At 48.5% G+C, this 24030-nt stretch overlaps 1 protein-coding gene across 1 annotated transcript in view; it reads left to right on the top strand.

Moving 5' to 3' along the window:
- Positions 1-24030, top strand: part of CCDC112 (coiled-coil domain containing 112) — a 223433-nt gene that overhangs the window by 162170 nt on the left and 37233 nt on the right. Inside the window, exon 4 of the mRNA XM_085632622.1 lies at positions 21948-22037. Coding sequence (XP_085488748.1) covers positions 21948-22037 — 90 coding nt within the window. The remainder of the gene's footprint in view (positions 1-21947; positions 22038-24030) is intronic.

Raw genomic sequence — 24030 nt, 5'->3', positions numbered from 1 at the left:
TGCCTTAGCCTTTCACTTGCCAGTACCCCTTATTTGTATATCAAGAATAGGTGAAAATCACTTGTTTTACCCTGCCTGCCATCAGAACCTGAAATGCCTTTTCCACCGCAAGTACCAGACTTTTGAGGGCATATGCCAAAGCCAGTCTGTTTCAGGAATAGTTTGCAGACCTTTAACAGGCACTGCAATAGTTTGAAATCTTAAAACTGATAAAAGAAAGGGTCTGTTTCCCATCTAGAACACCAACTTGTACTAACTAATGCTTAAAATGCAGCAAGATAATGTGGAGAAAATGTGTATTTCCACCAGACCTCATGATTATTACCAGTCTTAGACCGGAGAGTCAACATTTGTATACACCCACTGACCCATACAGTGGCTTCTGGCCTCTGCGAAGAAGATGCCTTCATTACAAGTGGCCCTGCCCCGATACTCTAGTTCTTGCTTCTGTTAAAATCCAATACCCATCGGCATTCGACCTCTGTTCAGAGTTCACACGTGCAAAATGGAGTATAACGTGCACATTTTGGTGTCTATTTTTTTCTCTGATTCTGTATGATAAATGAAAATGAAGAGAGAAGGCAGCCCTTCAATATATATTGCCAAACTTCACACCATCTAGCACGAGTCACACCAGAGCCATTATATAGTATAAATATCAGCATAGTAAACCAGCACGGGAAAATTCATCTCCTCCAGACCTATTGCTAAAAACTCAGTTTACTAGATTGAACTGTCTCTGTTGAACTGTAGTAGCCAAATGGACATCGGAAGTTTCCAGTCTTGGCCAAGCCCAGCCCTCCCTAAAAGTAGAGCATATTAAAAGCAAGGAACAGCCAGGAATGAATCCACTTTGGTTTGTATCAGCAAGACCTTGGATCAAACCTGAGAATCTAATTGTGAAGATTTTAATGGAGATCTTATCATTAGCATTTAATAGTCATTGCCTCATGAAATCCACTAGACTCAGGATAGTTGCAAGGTTTGAGAAATGTGTCTAAGTTACCTAGAAACAAAGTAATCGGAAGGATCTATTTCCCTGTAGAATAGCATAAAACACCTTAGCCAGTTGAGTTGCTAGCTTTCTTTCAATACATTTGTATCCCACTCAAGGTCCATCCAGCCCAAGGGCTTTAGTGGAAGGTAAAGCATACATGTGGAAAAATAGAGATGGAAATGACAAAAATAAATTCCTTAAATCTGGGAGCCATGTTTTCGTAATCAGTCTTTATCAATACCTCGCTGTAGGAAAGTAGGATCTGCTTTTATGGTAACCCCCACTTTTTGCTTGATGTAATGCTGTTACTGACTAGTCTGACTGGGATCCTGATAATCATGACCCTAGTCTCTGTACTTTCTCCCCTAAATTTGCTTGGTAGTACTTGGGTACATCCCAGATTGGCTACTGGTGTAACCTTATCAGTCCCTAGTATATGGTACTAAGGTACCCAGGGCATAGGTACACCACGGGTCCCCGTGGGCTGCAGCATGTATTATGCCACCCATTGGAGACCACTCAATTTGTAACTACAGGCCTGCCATAGCAGCCTGTGTAAGCGGATGCTGGCACCACTTAACGAAAGATATAGGTTTCCCTATATCTAAGGCCACCTATAAGTCACCCCTAAGGCAGGCCTTTCAATCCTGAAGGCAGGGTGCTCGGTTCTAAGTGTGAGAGTGTCCCTGCATGAGCAGGACACCCCTACAGCCTAGGGAGTACATTCTCCTGGGTTGTAAGTGAGACAGCCATATAACATATAGAGGGGCACCGCGTCATTACGCAGTGACCATCTCAAAACTGGCTGTAACGAATCCTTTCCTGTTTGGTATCAAACATGTTGGAATCATACCCCTACACTGTAAACGGTGTGGGAGGTATGATTCCATGCACCATAAAGCAACTTTGGGAGGCCCTCGGTGCTCACAGTACCAGTCTTCCAGACTGGGACAGCAAGCTAGGGCTGCTGCCGGCCAGAGACGTGTTTCTGCACTCCTGCTGCTGAGCCAAGCTCGGCCAGGGCAAGGCACAACAATCGGTATCCTGTCACATGTGACCACCTCCAAGACAGGGTTTAGTGTATTTGGGCAGGGTGAGGGCACTTTCCAGCACCACATAGTCTGCGTGCAGGGCACACATGTTGCCCTCCATGCATAGTCCAGCTCAAACCAGTTCAGGGAGCCGTTGGCTCTCGCTCTGGCGCAAAACTGGACAAAGGACATGGGAGTATCTTCCCCCTTGTCCAGCCCCTCCTTAGGAAGGGACCCTTGAATCATCCCAAACATTTCCTTAGGGTATTCAAGGGCTTACCTGTAGGTGGGTCCCTAGATTCGTTGTGGGACAAGATTCATTTCAGGCACCACTTCTTCAACCGTCTTGGCACTCTGGACTTCACTCTGGGCATCAAGGCTGCTACCTGGAAGACTCCTGCCGCTCTTGATCTCCTCGCCCTGCTCGTCTGATGCAACGTCCGTGCCTATGCACTATACAGGAACCTTCCAAGGCCTGTGGGCATCCAAGAAACCCAAAGGAATCTCTCTTGAAGTGAAGGAGTTGCTTTCCTGCATCTGCAGGCACCGCAACTAAGCGGACCAGTCTGCTGATCCTGGGCTCCCATGGACTCCAAAAGGTTCAGCAACACAGGTGGTGGTTCTTCTCATCCCTCGAGGCCTGCCCTGTCCTCTCACCAAGTTTGAGGCCTGTATCCCTAGTCGGGTCCGCAGGAACTTGCACCGTGGGCCTGCATCTTTGGTGAGCTGCTCAAGGTCCTCTCGCAACTCCAGTGTCCTGCCTGTGGGTCCTCTTGAGGGTCATCCTTGAATTCTTTGTGCTCCCCTGAATGTTCTGGGCCTGCCCTGACTCCCCTGCTTGTGGTGAGGCTCCTGGACCTTGCTGGTCCCGACATTGCACCTTCTTCAACTTCCATGTTGGTTGCAGTTTACAAGGCTTTTTGCTGCTCCCAACGGACATGACCCCCTCAACTCTCGATATCTGACGTGGGACAGCTCGTATCCGACTCCTGGTCGTTCTCAGCATCGCCTGGTCCGCACAGCTGCAGTTTCAAGGTCACTGTCGGCTTCCCTGCAGCACTCGACATCGGTGGGCATTCGTCTTCCGTGCCTCCTGGTTACTCCTGAGTGGCATAGACTCTGTCCCCTCTGCTTGCAGGTTCTTCACATCTTGAATCCACCTGTGGGTTCCACCGGACACTTTCACCTTCTCCAGCAGCAGCATCTTTCTGAAGTCCTCCATTGAGTTTGACAGCAGTTTCCGACGCCACTTCACACCTATGCACCCGGCTTCTCTGGTGCAGGTATCTTGGTTCCTAAGGTATGCACTGGTGGGGTGGCTCTCCAACCTTCTGTCTTCCACAGGATTTCTTCAGGGTCCACTGGTAAGGGTCCTTCTTCTTTAAAATTGCAACAGTGACTTACCCATTGACTTGCATTGATCACGCAGTCGTGTTCCTACTCTGCACACGGCCTCCGTGGGGCTCCAGGTTACTTACCTCGGGTGGTTCCTTGGGTCACCGGCCTGGGTATAGTCTTGACTCAAGTCATGGTTCACATACCACTATTTTAATATATCGTTTGGTCTCCCCCTGGTGACCACTGTGTATTCCGTGCTACTTACCTGTTTCTATTGAAATGTATTGTGTGCATTATGTACATCTCCGGCTAGGAGACATCTGTATGTGTTAGTGAGTGTCTTATAATAAATACATATTTTCATAAATACACTGTGTGGTTCTTTTTCATTTAATCTCTACCTACAAGATTATGTTCTGGTAAAACAAGCTGCTTTACATTCCTTCTGGACCAAGCCTGAAGGCTGATCTCCACAGCTACCACTTAGAGCTCTTTCTAAGGTTGTCTAAGACCACTAAAATTACCATGAGGATTGTCTGGATTTGTGCAAGATGGCCACTTACATAAGTGTACACCATGTACCAAGCCTGCTTCTCACATATGCCATGAGCTTTCTGGAGGTGATCTGCCTTTTTTAAAAGAGCACTAGCTTCAGATTTTATCTCCAACCATTCCGCCACTAAGATAGGCCTTGAATGTGTCCCATACACCGTTTACTCTGAATTTAACTCAGCAACCCAAGTAGCAATGTTTAAATTTAACCCAACATTGGAGTTCTAGCCTCCGCGGAATCAAGCAGTAACTTGGCTGCCCACCAGTTCGCGTTTCTGCCTTTGATCCTTCCTTAAACACCTAACCATTATGTGGGGGCCAGGTATGAGAGAATTAAGGCAGAATGTCCGCTTCAACAAAATTCACTACCATGCAGCACAGAAAATAGTATAGGCATGCTTGGCTCTTGCATCTCTGACTGTAGTAGGTGAAGCCAGAATGCGTGGATGCTTACTGTGCCAGACATCTGTTACATCCTTAACTCTCATCATGAGCTCTGCTTTACTAGCATGAAAGTTTCCCTCATGTATATCCCTCTCCAAATTTCTGGCTGATTAGAGGTTGTGAATCTATCTTGTACAGTGAGCACAACATTACAATTTGCCACATCATTTTTGCCAATTGAAGAACAACCATTTGCTTAAGAAGCCCTTCCAGTGGACAAAGATCATTGGTGATGGGAATATTATGTTATGCCACTAAGAACACTCCAAAGTCATTTGTAAGGTCAGAGTTATCTATCTTCCTGCTGTGTGCCTGTTCTCCCGAACTATTGAATTATATGCCTTTTCTTCCTATGTATGATTGCTATCCCGAACTATGAAGTTGAAGCTGTTAAGTGCAAATGCCTAACCTCTTGTCATCAATAATACTTGGAAACCTACTCCCTATTACTAGTGGTAAGAAGAGCTTCTTGCAGAAGTCTGAACTCAATGTTGGAATGTATAATAGTGTTTTGTTAATTTTTCCTGTATTTCAGGAGCTTATTTACATTCAGCAGAATTCATTTATTTCTTGTACATTAATCTTACATACACTTCTTATTCCTACCAAACTCACTTTTGTTTTTTTTTACTCTTCCTTCCTACCACCCTTCCCACTTTCTTAAATTATTCTTGTATCCGACTGTGCATCGCTGTCTCATGCTGTGCTGAAGATCTGAGAACAATCAGTAGGAATGGGATTATTAATTGACTTAACCACCTTCTTGCCACCTGTTTTGCATTTTAGTAATGGTATGCTCTGTACTTTTGAAAAATGTTGTGTGCTCTCAGTAGGGTCTGGAAGGATCGTTTCTTTAATAACACTCTCTGGGACTTTTTGGGTATCCCTGAAACCCATATGTTCGATAGTGTAGAATTATTTTAAGGATCCTCATACCTTTGTTGTGTTTTGATAATCAAGGGGAGAGGAGTTGGCCTAACGGCTAGGGGGCTCGACCTCAGACCTGGGGAACTGGGTTTGAGTCTCGGTAATGACGCTGAACATCCTGTGATTCTGGGCAAATCACTTAATCTCCCTGTGCCTAAGAAAAAATGAATGTGTGTCCTCATGTAACGTAACTGGTGCTATGTAAAGCGATCTGATACCTGATTGGATTCGGGTCAAGTTCGCGCTATATAAAACTCTGCAAAAAATATATAAAAGGAGCTATCAATTTCAGCTTCACTACATGCGCTATTCCAGTTTGTTTTCTACCTCAGCAAATCTAGTTGTGAATGCCATAGTTTTCAAAACTATCCCGTTCATCTTAGCCTTGCTTTTCTCCAGTTTCATTTCTAGGTTTCTCCTGAAGGAGATTAATGCTGTAAACACATTATAGTACTGTCTGAAGCTTGACTGATGTGTCCACCTTCGAAATTTGCCTTGCATGTGCCCCTTTTTGCTTCCTCTTATGTACTTGTCCGCTGCCTGCTAAAGCTGAGCTCATAATTGTAGCAACACTGTTTATCAGCATCGGATGTGAAGCTCAAAAGACGAGGAGGATGGTGATGAGCCACTGACAGACAGATCGTCCTGCTAGGGTTTTTCATGATCGCTGTTGTCTGTTTTCTGTATTCAAAAGTAAGGCAATGCAATTTGATTGCTGGATATTTCTACAAGCTGATCTGCTTCTATCAGTTGTCTGCCTTGTCTTCAGCAGGATTTGAGCCCTTTGAAGTTTATCCAGAGTTATAAAGTATCATCTATCATCCTTTCAGAGGCTAAGCTTCTTCTTCTTGGGTGTTCACATATCTGTAATGTGGAACTGGCCTGTGCAATCAACCTCTCCCACCCTAATAATAAGATGAAACAAGACTTCCAGAGATGGGAGCATCTTCCTCTCAATCTAATGGGAAGGGTTGCCCTTTTCAAGATGATGATATTGCCTAAGTTCTTCTATGTCCTTCAACATTTCCAATTCACCATTTCTAATGGTTGGTTTCAGAAGATCAACGCGCTGGTCCAGACATTCCTGTGGACAAGCTAACCGCAGCGTATAGCATTTGGCAAGTGCTGGCGGACGGTCTCTGATGAGGGATTGGGAATGGCAGCAGTCAAACATTACTACTGGGCAGCCCACATGATGATTAATGAATGGAGGGTAGGCTGGTCCTGTCTGCCGGCTCGGGCTTTCCCATATGGACCTCCGTGCCGTCCTGGGTATGCTCTACAGCTCTGTAATCCCTAGCCATCTCACCACGCTGACTGAAACACCTATTAGGACCTGGTGTGCAGCTCTACTCTTCCTTCAATGGGATAAGAAACTTATAAAAATGACTTCGTTATGGGAAGGAGAAAGGTTACACCACACCGCCCACCTCTGAGGCTATAGGCATTGGGACACTATTGAGATCACCACACTGGTGGATGTCTGGGAAGGGGACCACCTGCATTCCTTTCAGTGACTGCATAATCAGATCTCGTTATCAAATACACAGTTTCACAAATGTTTACAACTTTGCCATGCCCTATCGAATCTCATACAATCCTAGACCACCCTGCTGAACTATAGCCAATTTGAGGCAAAACCTCTGATGAGCTGCCTCATTAAAGGGGCGATATCATTGGTATACCGCACGCTGGTTAATAGTGCACCAAATACACTGGTGTAGTAGGCTGGCTTCGTATATGGTGTACAAACTAAGGAGTGATACACCTAGCACTAATCCAGGCAACCCTTATGGTGATTTGAGTGGTCTTTGATAACCTTAGAAACTTTCTCAAAGTGGTAACTGTGGAGACCAGCCTTCAGGCTTATCTTGAAGGAGTGTAAAGAAGCTCGTCTTAACGCATTTATGTGACAGTGTAGATTAGATTAAAAAAACACACACATTATGGATATAAAGAAGTCTGTTTCTTATGGCTCACTAACACATTGGTATATCTCCTTCCTGGAGATATCAACAATACACACAAGAATACTTCTAAATAATCAGGTAAGTAGCACAAATATACACTGGCCTCTAGGGGGAGACCAAATCATATACTAAAAAAGTGGAATGCAAAGGAGAACAGGACTTGGACCAGACGACTCAGAGGAGCTGGGGACACAGGGAACTACCCCACGGAGGCTTTTTGCAGAGTGGAAACACAGCCGCGTGCCCAATAGAGGTCAATAGAGAAGTCACGGTTGCAGTTTTAGAGAAGAAGGACCCTTCCCAGAGGACCAGAAGAAACCCTTTGGAAGACAGAAGGTTGGAGAGCCACCCCACCTGTGGATGCCCCAGGAACCAGGTTACTTGCACCAAGGAAGCCGGATGCAAAAGGGTGAAGTGGCGTCGGAACCTGCTGTAGACAACAATGGAAGCCTTCGAAGAAGATACCTCTAGAGACGCCTGTGAAGGAGTCCGGTGGATTCTTGAAGAGGAGAACCTGCAAGCAGAGGGGACAGAGTCTATGCCACTCAGAGGTGACCGGGTGGCTTGTAAACACCATGCCCACCGATGTCGAGAGGTTCAGAAGTGAAGACGGTCACCTTGTTGCTGCAGCTGTGAGGACCAGGCGACACTGAGGATGACCAGGAGCCGTGCATGAGCTGTCCCACATCGGATGTAGGTATCTAGGTGGTTGGTGTCTGTCATGAGCACCAACAAGCCTTGGTAGCCGCTAATGGTGCGAAAATATGCAAACGTTGGGACCAGCAAGGTCCAAGGGACGCACCAAGTGCAGGAGAATCAGAGCAGGCCCGAACAAGCAGGGGAGCCCACTGAAGCAGATTGTTAGAAAAACACTCCCACTCTGGAAGGGTGGTGGTGTTCTCCCAGACACACTGTGGTAGCTTGGCTCGAGTGGTCAGGAATCAGGCTCCGTGCTAAGCATACGACATACCCAAACAATAACCATGCGTGCATCCGTTCCAAAAACGACTCTACACCGTAAAAATTATGAAAATACCTTTCTTTATCTTCTTTTTCTCTCAGTTGCTGATTAGATAAATAAATAACAATCACAATATACAAACTTTTTAAATAGTGCAGGTCAAATAAATACTGGCTTAATGATTCAATAAATAGGGGTGATCATAAATAAGGAAGGCATAAATATAAGTGCAATACATACAGGCAATTAAATATTTTGAGGCAATAGATACTGTAAACCAATAAATATTGTGCATCAATAAATACTGTGGACCAATAAATACAGAGAAGCAATAAATAGGTTAAATACAATAAATACAGTGCCCCTAATAAATAATTAAAAGCTGACAGTGACAGTCATAGAATCAGATCACATTTGAGATTACTATGGGCTAATTTGGCCCAGGCATAGCTTGTGGGGATGTGGAAGGCTTGAGGGTGTCTACTCCCTGGCTTGGACAAGGCTGAGGCCTAAACTGAGGTAGATCAAGGGGGGAATACCAGAGACCTGGCTCTCTCACTCCACACAACCCCTCTAAATTAGTCTCAGCTCACCCCTGGCACAGTCAGGTTGGTTCCAGCACCTCCCTAGCCCCTTAGAGCAGTCTCTCAGGTCTCCACAGGGCCTTAGGCGCCCTCTACTCCACTTACTGCCCTTTTTCTGATGCTCCGACGCCGCTGGAGTCGTGTCGACGCCGTGAGGCGGTTCCGATTCGATGTCGGCGGCCTCGGCGCAATGTCAGTTCTTGACGACGCCGGTAGGCGGTTCCGGTTTCGATGTCGGCGGCCTCGGCTCGATCTCGACCTCCGATTCGATGGTGTCGGGCAGTCTTTACTCGATGTCGACCTCGGGCGGCTCCGATCCGATGGCGACCTCGGATTCGATGACGTCGGCCGGCCTTGGCTCGATGTCGACTTCCGGCGGCTCCGGAGTGCGATCTCCACTCCCGACCTCCGGTGCTCCTCTCCTCAGGTTTCCGGCGACTCCGGAGTGCGACTTCCACTCCCGACCTCCGGCACGATTCTCCTCAGGTTCCGACGACTCCGGAGTGCGATCTCCACTCCCGACCTCCGGCACGCTTCACCTCGGTCTCCGGCGACGCCGCTCACTCGACCTCGGGTGACTTCCTCCTCGACCTCTGGTACTCCTCACGACCTCTGACGGCGCCCTCTCTCGACCTCTGGCGGCTCCGGGTACGACGTCCGCTTTCCAGTCGGCGCCGCTTCTCCACCTCGGGCTCCAGGTCTCAGGCTATTCGACGTCGGACTCCAGGGAAACCAGTTTCCAGGTCAGGATCTTGCTGTTCTCTGTTTCTAAGGCCTGTTCCTGCTGTCCAGGTCCTTAGGATGGTTTTTCTTGCTTCTTCCCACACAGGGCTCCAGGCTGGGCTCAGTCAGTAGGGACTAGTATCAAGGGTGGGTTTATGGACCCCACTCCAGGCACAAGTTTCCACCCCTGCTGCTTCACTCCTTCCTCCTTCAAGTTTCTGCTGCTCACTCTTCACCAGTCAGGTGCCAACTGCCAGCTCCAACTGCCAACTCTCTGTCTTAGCTTCCCAACATTCTAAACCGCCTCCAACTGTCACAGGGTTCTGGAATGTTCTGGAAGGTGCTAGTAGGTTCCAGTGGATGCTGGTGATGTCACAGGTGGCCACCATTTTGTGCTCCAGGCCCTCAGACAGAAGTTTCAGGGGTAGCTAAAATGGCTCCCTGAATCTGCAGCAACACGAAAAAGTCTGGTGGTTCCCAAAAAGGAAAAATTCAAACAGGGTTTGAGGCAAAAGTGGGACAAAATAAATAATGATGAGGAGGGACCACCCAAAGGGCTGACAGGTCTAACACGCGTCCCCCCCAGCTGAAAGTGGGGAGAGCTACCCAACCCCTTGGGAGGTCTCATCACTAAGGCGGAAATACCTTGAGAGACCGTCTGCATTGGCGTGGTCCACTCCAGGCCGATGTTCCACCTGAGAGTCCATTCCCTGTAGGGAAATAGACCACCTCAACAACTTGGGATTCTCCCCCTTCATTTGCATCAGCCAACGAAGGGGTCTGTGGTCGGTCTGAACCAGGAAGTGCGAGCCAAACAGGTATGGCCGCAACTTCTTCAGAGCCCATACCACTGCAAAGGCTTCACGCTCTATTGCACTCCACTTCTGTTCCCTGGGAAGTAGTCTCCGGGATAGGAAGACCACGGGTTGATCCAGACCCTCTTCGTTGAGTTGCGATAACACTGCCCCAATGCCATGTTCTGATGCATCTGTCTGGACAATGAACTCCTTGGAAAAGTCTGGGGCCCTTAAGACCGGGGCCTCGCACATGGCTTTCTTCAATCTCACAAAGGCCTGCTGACAAGCCTCCGTCCAGACTACCCGTCGAGGTTGTTTCTTGGACGTGAGCTCCGTGAGGGGGGCTACGATGGTACCGTACCCCTTCACGAAGCGGCGGTAGTATCCCGTGAGGCCCAAAAATGCTCGGACCTCAGTCTGTGTCTTGGGGGGGTTCCCAGGCCATGATGGCCTCGATCTTCGCCTGGAGGGGTTGCACCGCTCCCCTACCCACCAAGTGTCCAAGGTACACTACCGACCCCTGCCCGATCTGGCACTTGCTGGCCTTGATCGTCAATCCAGCTTGTCTCAGGGCCTGGAGAACAGCTTGCAGGTGACGCAAGTGATCCTCCCAGCTGTTACTGAAGACGGCTATGTCATCCAGATAAGCAGCAGAGAAACTCTCCATTCCGGTGAGGATCTGGTTTACCAGGCGCTGAAACGTGGCAGGTGCGTTCTTGAGCCCAAAGGGCATCACACAGAACTGGTAGTGGCCATTGGGCGTGGAGAAGGCTGACCTTTCCCTTGCTCCATCAGTCAAAGAGATCTGCCAGTACCCTGAAGTAAGGTCAAAGGTACTTAGATATTGGGCAGCTCCCAGCCGGTCAATCAATTCATCCGCCCTAGGGATCGGATGAGCATCAGTTTTGGTCACTGAATTCAGTCCCCGATAGTCCACACAGAACCTCAGTTCTGGTTGGGCACCCGGTGGTGCAGCTTTTGGTACTAACACTACCAGACTGGACCAGGGGCTGCTAGAAGGTTCGATCACTCCTAGCTCCAGCATCTTAGTGACTTCACTATGAATGCTGGCCTTCACCTTGTCTGACATCCGGTAGATCTTGGACTTCACAGGTGGGCTGTCTCCTGTGTCCACGTCATGGACGCACAGGTGAGTCCTACCCGGGACAAGGGAGAACAACGAAGAGTACTGCCCCAGGACCTGGCGACAGTCCTCCTGCTGTTCAGGAGTTAGAGATGGGGAGAGATTCACTCCCTCCACCGACCCATCCTTCTCTTGAGACGCAAACAAATCAGGGAGAGGCTCGCTTTCCACGTCCTCTCCTCCGTCAGTCACCATCATCAAGATGACTTCGGGCCTCTCGTGGTGGGGTTTGAGGCGGTTGGCATGCAGCACCCGCAGGGGCTGACGAGGGGTCTTCAGGTCCACCAAGTAGGTAGCCTTACCCTTCTTCTCCAACACCTCAAAGGGTCCTGACCAGCGATCCTGGAGGGCACTAAGCTCTCCTGGTTCGATCACCCACACCTTCTGGCCAGGCTCCAACTCCACCGGGTGAGCATTGTGGTCATACCACGCCTTCATCACTGCTTGGCTGGCTTCCAAGTTGTCAGAAGCTTGCTTCCACAACTTAGCCATTTGGCTCCGGAAGGCCAGCATGTAGCTCACCACATCCTGGGGAAGCTTTCTGGGAGTTCTTTCCCATCCGTCTCTCACCAGGTTGAGAGGTCCACGTACAGGGTGCCCATACAGAAGCTCGAAGGGGCTGAAGCCCACTCCCTTCTGTGGCACTTCCCTGTAGGAAAAAAGTAAACAGGGTAGGAGGACGTCCCATTTCCTCCGCAGGCTTTCAGGCAGACTTCTGATCATGCCCTTCAAGGTTTTGTGAAACCTCTCCACCAGACCATTGGTCTGGGGGTGGTAAGGAGTGGTGAACCGGTATGTCACTCCACACTCCTTCCACATTGCCCGCATGTACGCTGACATGAAGTTGGTCCCCCTGTCGGACACAACTTCCTTGGGAAAACCCACTCGGGTAAAGATTCCCATCAGGGCCCTTGCCACAACAGGTGCTGTTATGGTCCTCAGAGGTATTGCCTCTTGGTACCGTGTGGCATGATCCACCAGAACCAGGATAAACCTGTGACCAGCTGTAGTCGGTGGATCTAACGGACCCACAATGTCGATGCCCACCCTTTCAAAGGGGGTGCTAACGACAGGAAGTGGTTCCAGGGGAGCTTTCAGCTTCACCCCTGTTTTCCCACTGGCTTGGCAAGACACACATGTCCGGCAGTAGGTATCGGACGACACTTTCATCTGAGGCCAATAAAAGTGTGGGACAAGACGGGCGAAGGTCTTGTCTTGCCCCAGGTGTCCTGCCAATGGTATCTCGTGAGCCAACTCCAGAAGGAAGGCTCGATAACGTTGAGGGACTACCAAGGCTCGTGACGATCCGTGTAGGGGTGCCTTGGGTTCACTGTAGAGGAGGCCATCCTCCCAGTAAACACTGTAGTTCCCTTCAACGTTCCCTGCTGCCTGGGCTTCGGCCTGTCGCCTCAGCCCCTCAAGGGTAGGGCACTCCCTCTGGCACTGGCAGAATTCCTCCCTGGACGGGCCTCCCTCCACGTGCCACTCGGCCGGGATGGGTAGGTCCTCCAGTTTGGTAACGTCCCCCACCGCAGACTCCTGGTCCACCACCTCCGGTGGCCTATCCGTCCTACGGGGTGGGGACGCCGAGGCAGGCTCCTCCTGTCCTCGGTTCTTCCCTTGACTGGCAGCTGGCTGGGCCTTTGTTCCAGGCTCCAGCCGAAATGAACTCCCTCTTCGGGTAGTCACGGACCTTGTGCTAACACAGGCCCAGTCAGGTGTACCCAGCATCTCAGTGTGAGTCCGGTATTCCACCTCCTTCCAAGCGTTGTGCTCCATGTCATTCCCCAGCAGACAATCGACTGGCACGGCAGGGCTTACGGCAACTCGAAGTGAACCTGCAACCCCCCCCCCATTCAAAGGGAACCTCGGCCACTGGATAGTGGCCTGTTCTGCCGTCAGCCATCGCGGCTGGGTGGAGTACATCGGGAATTACCTGCTCTGGAGACACCAGTTGGCTACGCACCATAGTCATACTGGCTCCTGTGTCTCTCAGAGCCTCCCCTCTTTGGCCGTTGATGGTGACCCACTGCCCATACTTTGCGGTATTTGCGGGCACCTGGATCTTGGGAACCATCTCCCGTTCTCCCAGGGACACTAAAGTGACACCCGCCCACTCCCTTCCCTTAATTAAAGGCATCTCCTCCCCGAGCACTACACTAGCTACTCCGGGGGTCTTTCCTCCAGTGGGAGGGGGTGGTCGTTTCAAGCACTTCGGATCTCCTTTATAGTGTCCAACGCCACCGCACTCATAGCAATGGACAACCCTTGGCTGCTGACTCTGGCCAGGATTAGGGTTTCTGGGTGGGTTAGCCCTAGGGGTGAATCCTGTTCCCTTCCCTTGGAAGTTATTTTGGGGGCCTTTGGAGAACTCCTTTTTCTTTTCCCCTCCCTCTTTCTTCTGGGGGGCGCCCTGTCCGGCCTTTTGAGTATCCCCTCCAGTCCCCCTTGTGGACACCCGGGTACTAGCCCAAATGTCCGCCTCCTCAGCAAGCTTCCGGGGACTGGTCAGCTTGCTATCCACCAGGTGTTGCCGCAGTTCAGGGAAACATTTCTCAAGCAGGTGTTCCTTCAGTACTAGGTCAAACAACCCCTCGTAGTTCCTCACTTCACTGCCCTGAATCCAACCCTCTAGTGCCTTCTTTGCATAGTCCAGGAAGTCCACCCAATTCTGTGTGCCCAGTTTGTGACTACCCCTGAACTTCTGTCTGTACTTTTCGGGTGTTAGTCCAAACTTTCTTATGAGCGCCAGTTTCATGGTGGGGTAGTGGGTCTGCTCATCCTCTTCGAGGGCCAATAAAGCATCCCTACCAGCTGGAGGCATGTACTTGTACAATCCCGCTCCCCAGTACTTCTCTGGAACCCCATGGGCCCTTAACGAGACCTCATAGGCCGCTAGCCACTTGGCAATATCGTCGCCCACACCATAGCTAGCCACTATGTCCTTTGGCAGGTAGGGTTTGGGTTCCCTGGTGAACTCTCTTTCTTGGTCTTTGCTGCCACCGTTAGGTACAGGGTGTGCCCCGATTCTCAGGATCTGAAGATCTATTTCTTTCAGCCTTATCTCATGAGCCATCCTCTGTTCCTTCTTCTCTTTTTCCAGCCTTGCTAAGTCCCATGTGAGCTGCCTTTTCTCCCTCCGGTCTGTTAACTCCACTTCAGACAAGCCACCGCTAGAGGCACTGCTGCCCTTCCTGGAAAGTGTCCTGGGCCCCGCTGACAGGTTCCCCACCTCCGGTTGGTACAAACCAGCTCCCTCACTGTCGGGCTCTCTATCCCTGTCCTCCTCCTCAGCCTTGCTTTCTCGTCGTGCCTCCCCCCAAGCCCTTAAGCTGGTTTGGAGTGCACCCTTCTTTGCTCCTGGGGGACAATACACCCCCTCCCGCTGACAGAACTCCCTGAGTTGGGCCACAGTGTACGTTTCTAAATTTTCTAGTACAAACTCCATCTTGCCCACTCAGGTCAGAGGACAGTTATTTACAGTAACAATGCAGGGGGGTACCTTTAATAATACCTCCTCCCACCACCAGAGTAAATTTGGAAAAAACAAAAACCCACAATTAGGAAGGCCGCTTTGAGAAAACTCCCGGTGTAGGCCTATGGACTACCCACAGTTATTGTTGAGTATACGTAGTCACAGCTCTATCCCACCACTGAACACCAATTATGTTAGAAAAACACTCCCACTCTGGAAGGGTGGTGGTGTTCTCCCAGACACACTGTGGTAGCTTGGCTCGAGTGGTCAGGAATCAGGCTCCGTGCTAAGCATACGACATACCCAAACAATAACCATGCGTGCATCCGTTCCAAAAACGACTCTACACCGTAAAAATTATGAAAATACCTTTCTTTATCTTCTTTTTCTCTCAGTTGCTGATTAGATAAATAAATAACAATCACAATATACAAACTTTTTAAATAGTGCAGGTCAAATAAATACTGGCTTAATGATTCAATAAATAGGGGTGATCATAAATAAGGAAGGCATAAATATAAGTGCAATACATACAGGCAATTAAATATTTTGAGGCAATAGATACTGTAAACCAATAAATATTGTGCATCAATAAATACTGTGGACCAATAAATACAGAGAAGCAATAAATAGGTTAAATACAATAAATACAGTGCCCCTAATAAATAATTAAAAGCTGACAGTGACACTCATAGAATCAGATCACATTTGAGATTACTATGGGCTAATTTGGCCCAGGCACAGCTTGTCGGGATGTGGAAGGCTTGAGGGTGTCTACTCCCTGGCTTGGACAAGGCTGAGGCCTAAACTGAGGTAGATCAAGGGGGGAATACCAGAGACCTGGCTCTCTCACTCCACACAACCCCTCTAAATTAGTCTCAGCTCACCCCTGGCACAGTCAGGTTGGTTCCAGCACCTCCCTAGCCCCTTAGAGCAGTCTCTCAGGTCTCCACAGGGCCTTAGGCGCCCTCTACTCCACTTACTGCCCTTTTTCTGATGCTCCGACGCCGCTGGAGTCGTGTCGACGCCGTGAGGCGGTTCCGATTCGATGTCGGCGGCCTCGGCGCAATGTCAGTTCTTGACGACGCCGGTAGGCGGTTCCGGTTTCGATGTCGGCGGCCTCGGCTCGATCTCGACCTCCGATTCGATGGCGTCGGGCAGTCTTTACTCGATGTCGACCTCGGGCGGCTCCGGTCCGATGGCGACCTCGGATTCGATGACGTCGGCCGGCCTTGGCTCGATGTCGACTTCCGGCGGCTCCGGAGTGCGATCTCCACTCCCGACCTCCGGTGCTCCTCTCCTCAGGTTTCCGGCGACTCCGGAGTGCGACTTCCACTCCCGACCTCCGGCACGATTCTCCTCAGGTTCCGACGACTCCGGAGGGCGGACTTCACTCCCCCGTCGACGCCGCTCACTCGACCTCGGGTGACTTCCTCCTCGACCTCTGGTACTCCTCACGACCTCTGACGGCGCCCTCTCTCGACCTCTGGCGGCTCCGGGTACGACGTCCGCTTTCCAGTCGGCGCCGCTTCTCCACCTCGGGCTCCAGGTCTCAGGCTACTCGACGTCGGACTCCAGGGAAACCAGTTTCCAGGTCAGGATCTTGCTGTTCTCTGTTTCTAAGGCCTGTTCCTGCTGTCCAGGTCCTTAGGATGGTTTTTCTTGCTTCTTCCCACACAGGGCACCAGGCTGGGCTCAGTCAGTAGGGACTAGTATCAAGGGTGGGTTTATGGACCCCACTCCAGGCACAAGTTTCCACCCCTGCTGCTTCACTCCTTCCTCCTTCAAGTTTCTGCTGCTCACTCTTCACCAGTCAGGTGCCAACTGCCAGCTCCAACTGCCAACTCTCTGTCTTAGCTTCCCAACATTCTAAACCGCCTCCAACTGTCACAGGGTTCTGGAATGATCTGGAAGGTGCTAGTAGGTTCCAGTGGATGCTGGTGATGTCACAGGTGGCCACCATTTTGTGCTCCAGGCCCTCAGACAGAAGTTTCAGGGGTAGCTAAAATGGCTCCCTGAATCTGCAGCAACACGAAAAAGTCTGGTGGTTCCCAAAAAGGAAAAATTCAAACAGGGTTTGAGGCAAAAGTGGGACAAAATAAATAATGATGAGGAGGGACCACCCAAAGGGCTGACAGGTCTAACACAGATGAAGACCCACAAGGAGACCTACAGGCCGAAGACCTAGGAGTCGCAAGAGGACCTCAAGCAGCTCACCAAAGATGGAGGCCTATAATACAAGGGATGCAGTGAGGACTCTGATCTTCGAGTCGTGATGTGCTGGAGGCTGGAGCTTCTTGTAGCCTGACGATCTCTGGAGTACAGAGCCAACAATCCTTGGCAATGACAAGGCAACGCAATACACAGGGGTTGGGTCCCAGCAGCTCCGATGAGGGATACTGTCCTCAAAATTGCAGAGAATATAGGCCAAGCCTCTAGGGAATTGCAGAACTGCCACCTGTGTTGCTGGGCCTTGGGACGTCCATAGGACGACAGGAGCAGCAGACCGGTCAGCTTTGTTGCGGTGCCTGCAGATGCAGGGGACTGACTCCTTCACTCCAAGGAAGATTCTTCGGAAGTCTGTGATGCCCACAGGTCTTTTGGAGAACCTGGATGAAGCACAGACAAGACAGAAGACTTGAACAACAGCGAGACCAGGAGCAGCAGGAGCCTTCGTTGATGCAATCTTGGATCCAGTCAAAGTCCAAGTGTCCAAACTGTCAAAGAGTGTCTTGGTTTCAGAAATGAGTCTTGTTCCACAAAGAATAGGAGGACCCACCCACAGGGGAGCCCTTAGATACCCTAGGGTAAAGGTTGGAACAACTATGGGGGGGGGGGGGGTCCCTCCCAGAATAGGGGCTGGAAAGAGGGAGGATACTCCTCTGTCCTTTGTCCAGTTTCGCACCAGAGCGGGAACTAAGGGTTCCTGAACTGGCTCAAACTGGAGTATGCATGGAGGGCACCAAAGTGTCCTTCAAAGCAGTCTGGTGGTGCTGGAAAGCACCCCCACTCCAGACCAATCCACTAAGTCCTGTCTGGAAGGTTGGTCACCCCTCCTTATGGCAGGAAACCTATTGTTCTACCTTCCCCTGCTCGAGCTCAGCTCAGCAGCAGGAGGGCAGAATAGGGCCTGTGGTTGGCAGCTGCACTAGTTTGCTGGCAAACCCTGAAAGGCTATTACCAGGAGTACACGGAGTCCCCTAGGAAGCCCCCAGTGCATGGGATCATACTTCCAGCACCAGAATCAGTGTTTGGGTATGATTCCAGTATGCTTCATATCAAACATGACAAAGTTCAGTGCAGCCTTTATATAGTTAGACATCTTGTAACATCTGAATGTCTACTCTTTACCTTAAAATGGCTGACCACACTTACAAAGCCTGGAAAATCGACTCCGGGGTTTATAGGAGTGTCCTGCTCATGTAGGGGCACCCTCACTCTTCTAACCAAGCACCCTGCCGTCTGGACTGACGGCCTACCATAGGGGTGACTTCTAGGTTTTAAAGGAAACCTATATCTGTTGTGAGAGGTGCAAGCACCAAGTCACACAGGCTGCAATGGCAGGCATGTAGTCAGAGTTTAAATGGGCTCCCATGGGTGAAATAATACATGCTTCATCCCATGGGAGACCCCTAGTGTACCCATGTCTTGTGTACCCCAGTACCATACACTAGGGACTTTCAAGGGTACACCGGTAACCAATTGTGGATGTACCAAAGCACTTACCCAAGCCAATTTAGGAGTGAGAACAGTTGCTGGGGTCCTGATTAGTGGGAGCCCTGCAGACTACAGTCAAAAACACACTGACTCCAAGCAAAAAATGGGGGCAACCATGAAAGCAGATCCTACTTTTCTACAACTGGAATCTCTCCCGCAGCTGTGGGAAGGCCGGCTGGGTTCACTGGAGGATGAAGACTGGCGAGACGCCCAGATTGGCCCCTCGTGAGTTAGCTATGTCCTCCAAGATACGATGGATCCACGTTCACTATCTTTACACTACATATTTTACACCACAATGTTTATGGAAGGCAGTGATGCTGTCTGAACCAACTTGTTTCCGGTGTCCCTAAAAAGGTGCAGACTGTTACCATATAGTATGGACCTGCCCCCAAATACTTGGATTCTGGCAGGTAGTACGCTGTCCAGGATTAAGAGCAGGTCATTGTTTTTATCACCGAAGATGGGATTGCTTGGCATTTTGGACCTGGGTGGCCCCCATGGTGAGCAGATAATGGTAGGAGTAGACACAGGGGTGGCAAAGAACTACATTATCGTTGGTGGAGACCCAACACCCCCCATTCTAACTGACTGGCCAATGGAAATGGACAGGTGTGCCCAGATGGACAAGCCTGTATACCTTGCCTGGGGCTGCCTACAAAAGCATGACCAGATTTGGGGTTAATGGTGGTCCTATTACAGTCTCAACTCTGGTGACTGACCGCGGTGGGTTTGGGGGTGTGGGATTGGTGCATGCATGCTATTGCAATGATATGTCCACAGTGAAATATGCTCTTTGTTCTCGGAAAACAATAAAAATAGTTTATCACAAATAAATTATCGGTTTTCTGGAAATAATGAAACTAAGTGCCTGATTACAAGTTTCGCAGTCCATCGGGCCGTCAAACCTGTGGTGGAGGTGCATTGGTGGTCCCTGGCATTCTTGCGGTGGACCCTGGCATTCTTGCGGTGGACCGGGGAAGTATTATGCTGGGCGGTGCCACTGCGGTACCGCTAAGCACATTACCAGTTTCCCCAGCCTTTTCATGGTGGTGAGCCCCCCATGAAAAGACTGGCGGAAAGGAAAAAGAGGGGGCACTACAAGGCCCCCTGTTGCCCGTGTGGATGGGGGATGTATGCAGGGGGCACATGTTGTGCCCCCCTGTCTTCATGCCCCCCTATCCTGCACGGCATGGACTGCACAGTTTATGCCGTACTGGAATGGCCTTAGGTCTCCCATTGCAGTGCCTTTTCAACAGGCACTGCAATAGGACTACCACGCTGCCTGCCAGCCAGACAGCGAGGAAACTTAATAGGGCGGGCGGCGCTGGTCAACTTTGACGGTCTGGAAGTAGGGTTGTGGCTTGGCGGCCCGCTCCCAGACCGCCAAAGTCGTAATCAGGCCCTAAGTCTTCAAAACAATAACAGTGGGAAGCTCCCTCTCGTCAGCCCCAGAGAGGAATACACATAATTTCAGCAGCTCACCATTCCATTTCTTCATTGCCAGTATAGCAGGCCTCTCAGTCTTTGTTTTTCTGCTGTTCATTGCTTGTTTGCTCAGTATCTATTTTCGCATTTACTTCTATACTATTAGTGTGGGAGGAGGATGCATTTGATTCAAGTTGAAATAGATGTCTATACTTGGACCGGATTCCACTAAACCTCCTTACTTGCGGTATGTACCTTCTCTGCCTTGTACTGCACATATTACTCAGCTTGAGCCATCGACAGCCTCCTCCGAGAAATTTCTAATGGTTCTTCTTTGATATCCGTTAAGTGTCCTCAGTGATTACCTTCTGTACTATTCAAAGGAATGTTCATCATCTGACACTTGTGAAAATGGGAACTATTCCCAATTTTATCTTTTGTGGCCATGAAAGCAATTTTCACTGTCATTCATCTTGTGCTAATCAAAAAAAGTGATTAAGACAGGTTCTTCTTTTGTTAAAATTGTGTTTTGTGGATAGAAAAATGAGGTCCAAAGAAGTAAGCAACCCTTTTGCTGTTGCTTCTGTTTTATGTTTGCTTCTGTGATTGCTGAATGTGATAATCCGCAATCCTGGTGGGCCATGTTCCACTGGATCATTAAAGCAAGACTGATATCCTGGAACTTAAATGCGCACTGGAGACAGAACTCTTGTATAAGTGCTAGCCCCAAAGTTTCATTCAGAAACCTAGGGCCTTGCTGCCATCGAAGGCTGGGGTACCAAATACCTTAACTGTCTAGTCACGATTCCGCCTCCTTACTCTTTCATACACCACCATACACTAGCTGACTCTTTATCTCACTTTTGCAGATTCTTTTTCATTCGTGCTTTTTCCCCATTGCCACTGTTTTTTTAGGTCTCGCCTGACCCAGCGCATGCGCTGGTCTGGCGAAACGTTTTGTGAGGGCTCCAAAAAGTGCTACCAGTCCAGCCTAGAGCTACAATGCATGTGCGCGGGCGCGCGCGTCGCGCTTTACCGCGATTACTTTCACTTTCGCGGCCGCTTTGATGTTTGATCGCGATCACTTTCGCGGCCGCACGGCCGCTTTGATGTTCTCCGTGAGGCTTCAATAGATTGCAGCAGTTAAAACAAGCATTGGCATTGCCAATAGGTCTCGCTTTTGGGACCTTATAAGTGTTTAGTTATGCAACTCTTGCTTATAAGGTCCCAAAGGCGAGACCTATTGGCTATGCCAATGCTTGTTCTTCCTCCTTCCTTCCTTTGCTCCCTGACCTGGCTCTGATCCTCTCCTGCTACTCAACTCAAGCTTATTTATCAATAACAAAAAACATTTGTCACAAATAAACATACTGAAGTGTTGTCAAAGTTAATTATTAAAACCAGTGATTCTTAAAAATTAAATGTTAAGGTGCATTCCAAACTTAAGTTAGTTGCTTGCCTTCAGTCATGAAATAACACTTGGAAAGTTCTGTCATTGAATGCCAAGGTGTCCATTGAATCAGGCAGATGTTTAGATATGCATATGCTGAATGCCGTTTTGGACACACACTTATGTAAATATAATTTGTTTTGGTGTTAGGTCATTCATTATATAATGAGTGTATATCATGCAGTGCGTTAAAAAACATACCTGATCTTTGTGTGTGAAGTCACCGGAATTGTATGGGTGCTTTGCACCTGTAAATTTAAATAACAAAAATGTTCAGAGCTTAAACATTATATTTACTCTGTATATAATTTTCATACGCTTTATTATTATGTTGATATTTTTGTGAGAGACTCATTAGTAGGGAACACTACCTATTTGTAGTTAAAGGCTCTGTATTTTGTTTCTACAGAAGCAAAGACTGAGCAGCAACTTTCAAGAATACATAATAACGTGAAAAGACTTCAGCGTCAACTGAAAGACGTAAAGCCTACCCCTGAATGTAAGTCTATGGATGCTGTCATTGATTTTCCAAATGGAATGTTATACTTATGAAGAAAGTCAAACACTAGCAAATTATATGTGACTGAAAGCACAACCAAGAGTTTCCTTAACGCAACAAGTACAAACCGCGCTACTATGCTAGACTCCTATTTGTGTAAATTCTAACATTGCTACTGATTATTACTTTCACTAAGAATAGTTCCAAGGTGACCACTCTTTCAGTCGTCACAGATAAAATGTGGAATGCCCCTTCACAGGTGGTCCGTGTGTGATCATTTAGCCTGCAGAAAACATTTGTAAACATGGTTATTCACTATTTGATCTTTTCTATATTGGTATTTGTTCATCTGTCTATTTAGTGCTACAATACCATATGGTAATGTAATGCTCAAGTGCAGGTAGTCCCTGGTACACCCACTGCCCCTTCCACACCACCTACAATAAACATCAGGGGCAGCTCCCTACACCCTGCACCAGCACACCTTTATCTACACCACCATGCACAGTGAATACTGGGGCAAGGGCACTTGTTTGCTGCCCTCAATCTTCATACAGAACATAGGTGTCTGGTGGGCCCCTGGCACAGACACAGCTCTCATACCATGCACAATATGTGTTAAGGGCAGGCAACCGGGTAAATCAATCCCACAACTCACCCCATCCCTCACAATGAACTTTAGGCGCGGTTAGCCACAATGACTTTTGGGGAAATTTTTCTTTTATTTTATGACCTAATTACTGGTTACACCCACCATCAACTACGAACCTCTGAATGAGGTGACCCTATGGAACAGCCCCTCCTACCACTTCACCCCAATAATGAACCTCGAAATAGGCATCCTGCTAATACTGCCGTTATTATATCCGGACCACTCACAGATGTGGTAGCCTGATGGGTCCCTCTAGCTCATCCTCTACTTCCTCATCCCTACTACCAGGAATAAACTGTGACAACAGGTGGTTCCCTGGGCACATAGACTTCCCCCAAAACACCTTACATAATGATCTTTGGAGGCAGATGACCCCCTTTGCTCAGTCCTCTCTTCCTCCACCTGTACTGTTTTAAAATATTTAGATAACCGTGAAAAGACATCAGAATTGCAGAAGTAAATACTAAAAAATGAAATCCTTAGTGGTGAGGAATGCAGGTGATGTACAATGTGCCGAATGAATAGAAAGGAGAGGAATTGACTGTGAGTTGCAATAATTTAATAATCACAACAAAAATAATAATCAGTGTACAATTTCTGGGATTACTAATTGGTTTCAGAGTGGATGACTGAAGATGGCCTTTTAGGATGACTTTACCATTTACCTATTTTTATTGCTTTTATACTCCAATATTATAACCATCAATTTGGTGTATCAAAAGGATATCATCACATGGCTACTTGATTTTCAAGTGTACTGTAAAATGAGCACTCAATTTGATACACATTGTAAGCAAGTAAATTAATATTTGAAGCAGGCAATCTCCCACCTTAATGAATAAAGACACTAACTTGTCAGGATGACCCCCAAAGTCACTAAATTCACCTGAGCTTAATCCTTGTTATGGCAAGGCATCAAGCAGACAGACTGAACTTAAAGCAATGTGTAAAGTTTTTATGCAGTGATAAAGTCAAAACACCAAACAATACAAATCACAGCAAATTAGAAAAACAGAGTAAAATGTAATGAGCAAAATGATTCCTAAGCAACAAACATCCATTAGGAGACCTGGAGATTTGAGTTGTAAAGTTTTAACTAAGAATAGCACGAAAAGGCATTGAGTACCAATAATAGTCACGGGGAAGTGGTAGACTAGGCCATAGGTGCGATTTCAGGATTACAGCAATAGATTGCAGGTCGGATACCCCAAGCGGATTTGTTCTGGTCAAATATTTTACCTTCTGACTTTTTTATGAAGCTCAGAATCCTCCAGAGGGCAAATCCGAAGATATATCTGAGTAAGGTGTATTGACATCTGGGTTGAATCCATCATCATTCTT

This window comes from Triturus cristatus, chromosome 2_1 (assembly GCF_964204655.1).
Source record: "Triturus cristatus chromosome 2_1, aTriCri1.1, whole genome shotgun sequence".
Lineage (NCBI taxonomy): Eukaryota > Metazoa > Chordata > Amphibia > Caudata > Salamandridae > Triturus > Triturus cristatus.
The sequence above is the reverse complement of the archived record's forward strand: the minus strand, read 5'-3'. Positions and strand labels throughout refer to the sequence as shown.